The 6,000-nt window shown below is 45.7% G+C and overlaps 1 protein-coding gene across 1 annotated transcript in view; it reads right to left on the reverse strand.

The window, feature by feature from the left end:
- The window catches only part of DCBLD2 (discoidin, CUB and LCCL domain containing 2), a 65,544-nt gene extending 63,312 nt beyond the window's left edge, over positions 1-2,232 (reverse strand). The window contains exon 1 of the mRNA XM_073307570.1: positions 2,053-2,232. Within this exon, the coding sequence (XP_073163671.1) occupies positions 2,053-2,149 (97 nt within the window). The 5' untranslated portion in view covers positions 2,150-2,232. The remainder of the gene's footprint in view (positions 1-2,052) is intronic.
- Between the last annotated feature and the right edge of the window lie 3,768 nt (positions 2,233-6,000).

The following is a 6,000-nucleotide window of genomic DNA, read 5'->3' on the forward strand; positions in this document are numbered from 1 at the left end:
CAAAGTAGAAAAGCCGAACTGTATGGTTACTATGCTCTGTGGATCACTGTTTGTGCAACCTCTGATACAGGTCAAAAAATTAGTTAAATGTAGATTAACACTACTACGGTCTTTGAGCCCTCCCTGTAGTTTACAATTTAAAAAAATGTTTTCTTCTCCTGTGTTACCATCTGAAAGACACGCAAAAACAGAGAAAACTGTGCACAGCCAGCATCACTATTTCTAATGTACAGTCAGAAGCAAAGTAAACTGAAAAAAAATAAAATATTTTTTCCTCAAATCTCTTATTTACAATCTTGGGAAAAGAATTGAGATTTTTAAGATGGTGATGATTCCCTCAGCCATTTTTTTCTAGCATAAGATCAAAGTGATAGTTAATCTTACACTCCCCGTTCTTTCACCATTGTCAAAAGACCAAATGTTGCCTTGTAAATTTCGCAAAAAGAAAAGGAGTACTTGTGGCACCTTAGAGACTAACCAATTTATTTGATCATTGTATGCATCCGATGAACTGAGCTGTAGCTCACGAAAGCTTATGCTCAAATAAATTGGTTAGTCTCTAAGGTGCCACAAGTACTCCTTTTCTTTTTGCGAAATTTACAAGGCAACATTTGGTCTTTTGACAATGGTTTGGTCTTTTGACAGGGCTGTTACTCTGAAACTTGTAAATTTCAGCACACATAAGTGTGCAGTCAGTTATTTCACATAAAAAGGAGACATTTCATCAACTTTCCTAAAAGAACTGTGCAGTCTATTCTGCCAGAGATGTCCCTTTTACCCCTGCACACATTATGTTACATGTGTGGTGTCTAACTCTGGTTTTATAAATTAACCACTCAACTCCTGTCTTCTAGCTGATCCCAGTTTGCACACATTGTGGAGAGAAAAAAAACTGCAAGTCGGTGTCAATATACTGAAGGTCCCACATTTCAAATATACAAACCACCCCAACATTAGTATTGCCCTTTTACCCGCTAGCTCCTGAACTTGCATTTTCCAAATGTTTCTTGAAATCACCTCAGAAATACAGTAACATGCAATTCAGAAATAGAACATACTAGGAAATCACAAACAACAATATGATGCAAACATAGAAGGTAACAGATTCCTGCTCCCCAAACCCTGGAAGGCACCTCCCTATACTTCCATTTACCATCCTCCTACATGCATCCCACTTGTGTGAAAGCCCTCCCACCTCAACTTTTAATTTGGGCTGAAGCAACATTAAAATGATACAACCAAAGCCAGATTTCTCCTACCTTAGACACGTGTTGAGGCATTTCCCCACCTCCCTCACTAATCTTAGGGGAACAACTCAGTGACTGACAGAAAATGGGGGGGGGGCTAAATCTCCTCGGATAGCGATGATCGCTACTCTCATGGGAAACTGAGATTAGGAAGAGGGAATACCAAGCATCCCCCTCTTCTCCATCCCCACTACACAGGGCTGTGTTGGGTGACAAATCTCTAGGACTTGAGGCTGACACCAGACCACTCTGGAGTGGCGATGAAACCCCCAGAGCAGGGGTGGGGAAGGGGGTTACAGACACAGGATACCTCTTTCCCCCCTTTATTTGCAGACGCGGGGATGGGGGCAGCTCGGGGGTTTGGGACAGGGCGGTCAGGTCAAACACGGGGGGGGGAAGAGGGCACAAGCTCTTGCCTCATCATCAGTTACCCAGTCAGATGCCCCAGAGATTTGGGGGCTGCCGAGGGTGACCAGATGTCCCGATTTTATAGGGACAGTCCTGATATTCGGGTTTTTTTTTCGTATATAGGTGCCTAATACCCCGCCCCCCTCCGTCCTGCTTTTTCACACTTGCTGGTTGGTCACCCTAGGGCTTGCCCGTCCACAAGACACCGCCCCTGCTTCACCCCTTACCTCGGGGGCGGGTAAATACCCGCCTCCGGGCGCTGGGGACTCCTGGAGACGCCGCGGGGGGGGGGGGGTGTCCCTGCCTCTCACCCCCCCTCGCCCCGCCGCAAACCCATCCCCCAGCCGCGGGGGGGGGGGGCTGTCTGTCTGTCTGTCACTCCCGCGCTCACACGCACCTTTCTGCGCCCCGGCGCCCCGCAGCAGCAGCAGCAGCAGCAGCGCGGCGGCCGCCGGCCGGGTCCCCGCGGGGAGCGGGCGCTCCGGGCTCAGCATGCCCCGCGGCGTCTCCAGCGCGGCCGCCCGCCGCCCCCGTGCATCCCGCGGGCCGCGCCGGGCCGCTGCGCTCCCCTGCCCCGCGGCCGGCAACGGGACCAGCCAGCGGCGCCGCCCCCGGGTTTAGCCCCTCCCGCCGCCGCCGCCGCCGCCGCCGCCGAGCCCGCGCACCGCCCCCTGCCATGGGCGCAACCGCTTCCGGGTCTGCGGCCCCGGCCCCCGGCCGTCCCCTCCCCCCCCGGCGCCGAGGCGGGGGCTGCGGAGCCTCCCCCCCCCCGACACACACACACACACACACACACAGCGGGGGCAGGGAGGCGCCAGAGAAAAGTAAACTCCCTCCCCTCCCCAAATGGTGCTCATTAAAAAAAAAAAAAAAAAAATCTAACCTAAACCACAAAAAAACACCCTCCCCGCCATTCACCAGGAATCCCCCCAGAGAGACCCACAACCCTCCGCCCCGAAAACATTAACAGAGAACGGAAAAGAAGGAGGAGGACTTGTGGCACCTTAGAGACTAACCAGTTTAGTTGCTTTGTTAGTCTCTAAGGTGCCACAAGTCCTCCTTTTCTTTTTCTGGATACAGACTAACAGGGCTGCTACTCTGAAAAGAGGACAGAAAGATACTAACCTGCGTGTCCCGTCCCCCCCACAACACACCCCAATGCGGGAATACATCACAGGAATGTAGGAAGGCAATGTAGGAAAGGAAACCCAGACAATATGCCAGCAAAAGAGACTTGGCTTCAGTCAATTTGTCACCAGCAACACCACTAAAGTAGCCGGACTCGTATAGTTGCTGCTCCTGCTCTCTCCCTATGTTTTCCTTGAGAAGGCCCAAAACATCTACTTGGGTCGCAAAACCTCAAATCACCATCTGATCAGATCTCCACCAGACCTATACTTCCATTTACGCAGACCTAGACCAGCAAAGGAGCACACATTACTACTCAATGAGCTCATAATACATGCCCTAAATTAAAAAATGTGCATGACTCAGGGTAGCCTAAGTTGATTCAAAGGTCTCTGCGGCCAAACACTCCTTTGAAATAAAATATCCCAAAGCCTCCTCTATCCACTCTCATATATATTCTCTGTGCCTCACACATGCCCCTAAAATTTCCTATATTTTGACAAAGAATATTTCCAACTTTTTTCCTAGAAAGATATGAAAGTACAGCCTTACATAAACAGCTTCATGAAAAGAGAACCGGACTCAGTATTGCCAGTCCCAAGCATTCAAAAATCATGAGTCAGGATTCAAAAATCACGATTGGCTTAGAAATCATGATGTATTGAATTGTCAATTCTTTTTATTTGCCTTCTGGTGTTTGAGCCTTTAGGTTCATGTTTATAAGCTTTGTTCTGCAACCAGGAGGGCTACAACCTTACTTTAAAAAAAAAAGGAAGCTGAAAATTTCACCTAATCATGTGACTCCAGGAGCTGGGGCTTTAGGAAAAACACAAAATATCATGAGAACTGTAATAGCTGGCAACACAGTGGACTTCATTCCCCAAAATGGGGAAAAAAACATATTTGGAGAAAATGCACCCTGCAAAGTACTCCATGGGATTACAAAATATCATGACTGATAAGAAACTGCTCAACATGTGCACCTTGATTTGCATATCCACCAATGGAAGAAAAAATAAATTTGATGTTTTTGACACCACTGGTTTTGTTTTGCCTATAGGCAGCACCTCTGTATGCAAGAAATTCATCCAGTTAGAGAGTGTTAGGGAGTGAACCAACCTCTACTAGTAATGCTCAACTTTCAAAAAGGAGAGTATCACAACTATCAGTGCAGCATTTCTTCCAGGATATAACTGCTGACATGTTCCATTACACATAGTCTTACTCGGTCTGATTAATTTAGCCTAGACAAACCTACCCTAAGCTGGGTGCACAACTGATTGGAAAAGCATACTCAAAAAGTAGTCATCAACGGATCGTAATCAAGCTATCATGTGGGATCCCACAGGATCAGCGCCGGGTCTGATTCTGTTCAATATCTTCATAAATGAGTTGGATAATGGCACAGAGTGTACACTAATAAAATTTGCAGATGATCGGAAGCTGGCAGGGGTTGCAAGCACTTTGGAGGACAGCATTAGAATTCAAAATGACTTTGACAAACTAGAGAAATAGTTTAAAATAAATAGGATGAAATTCAATAAGGGAAAATGCAAGGTACGATTCTTAGGAAGGAATAATCGTTGCACAAATATAAAATGGGAAATGACTGCTGATATTCTTTGATTTAGTAGCTCAGGATCTAGCTTTACAAATGTTGCTCTGGAATGTTATTATGCCTAGGAAGAAGTATTACAGAAAAGGATCTGGGGGTTATAGATGATCACAAACTCAATATGAGTCAACTATGTAATATTGTTGCAAAAAATATGATCATTCTGGGATGTATTAGCAGGAGTGTTGTAAGCAAAACACGAGAAGTAATTCTTCCACTCTATTCAGCACTAAGGCCTCAACTGGAGTACTGTGTCCAGTTCTGGGCAGCATACTTTGGGAAAGATGTGTACAAATTGGAGAAAGTCCAGAAGAGAGCAACAAAAATGATTAAAGATCTAGAAAACACAACCAATGAGGAAAGATTGAAAACATGGGGTTTGTTTAGTCTGGAGAAGAGAAGATGCGGCGGGGGGAGGGGACATATGGTAACAGTCTTCAAGCATGTAAAAAGCCCGTTACAGTATAAAGAGGAGGGTGATAAATTGTTCTCCTTAACCACAGAGGACAGGACAAGAAGTAATGGGCCTAAATTGTATCAAGGGACATTTAAGTTAGATATTATGAAAAACTTCCTGCCAGGGTAGTTAAGCATGGGAACAAATTTCCCAGGGAGGTTGTGGAATCCCCATCATTGGAGGTTTTAAGAACAGGTAAGACAAATACCTGTTAGGGATGGTCTAGATAATACTTCATCCTGCCTCAGTGCAGGGGACTATTGAGGTCCCTTCCAGTCCTGCATTGCTATGATTCTGGAAAATCCTTTGGGTTACTTTCAGACCAGCAATGGGTAGGAGCAAGATTGATTATTCCTTTACAGACTTGAACATCAGTGAAATAAAGGTCCTAAATAGTCAGGCCTCAGTCTTATATCTCAAACCATGGATAACTTGTCCTATCACTAAACAAATGTTATCAGAAAAAACACATAAATCATCACCTCCATAAAATTTCACTCAGTCCCCCTATTTGGATCTCTCGGTACATTAAAAGGGAAAGACCCTCAATACAGACTATTACAGAGGCATCTGTGTTAGCAGCTACATCAGTAAACCTGTCTCATCATCACTAATGCAATAACTTCTAAACAACAACAACATAATAGATGAATAATATAACAGATGGAAACCTAATCAGATTCCTCCCCAACAAAAATAAGCGATGGTCACATAAACACCACCCTATACAGGAAACCTATTGACCACTGTGCTTACCTACATGCCTCCAGCTTTCATCCAGACCACACTACACGATCCAATGTCTACAGCCAAGCTCTACGATACAACCGCATTTGCTCCAACCCCTCAGACAGAGACAAACACCTACAAGATCTCTATCAAGCATTCTTACAAATACAATATCCACCTGCTGAAGTGAAGAAACAGATTGACAGAGCCAGAAGATTACCCAGAAGTTACCTACTACAGGACAGGCCCAACAAAGAAAATAACAGTATGCCATTACCCATCACCTTCAGCCCCCAGCTAAAACCTCTCCAGCACATCATCAAGGATCTACAATCTATCCTGAAGGACGACCCATCACTCTCACAGATCTTGGGAGACAGGCCAGTCCTTGCTTACAGACAGCCCCCCAACCTGAA

The sequence above is a fragment of the Lepidochelys kempii genome, chromosome 1, assembly GCF_965140265.1.
Source record: "Lepidochelys kempii isolate rLepKem1 chromosome 1, rLepKem1.hap2, whole genome shotgun sequence".
NCBI classification, from domain to species: Eukaryota; Metazoa; Chordata; order Testudines; family Cheloniidae; genus Lepidochelys; species Lepidochelys kempii.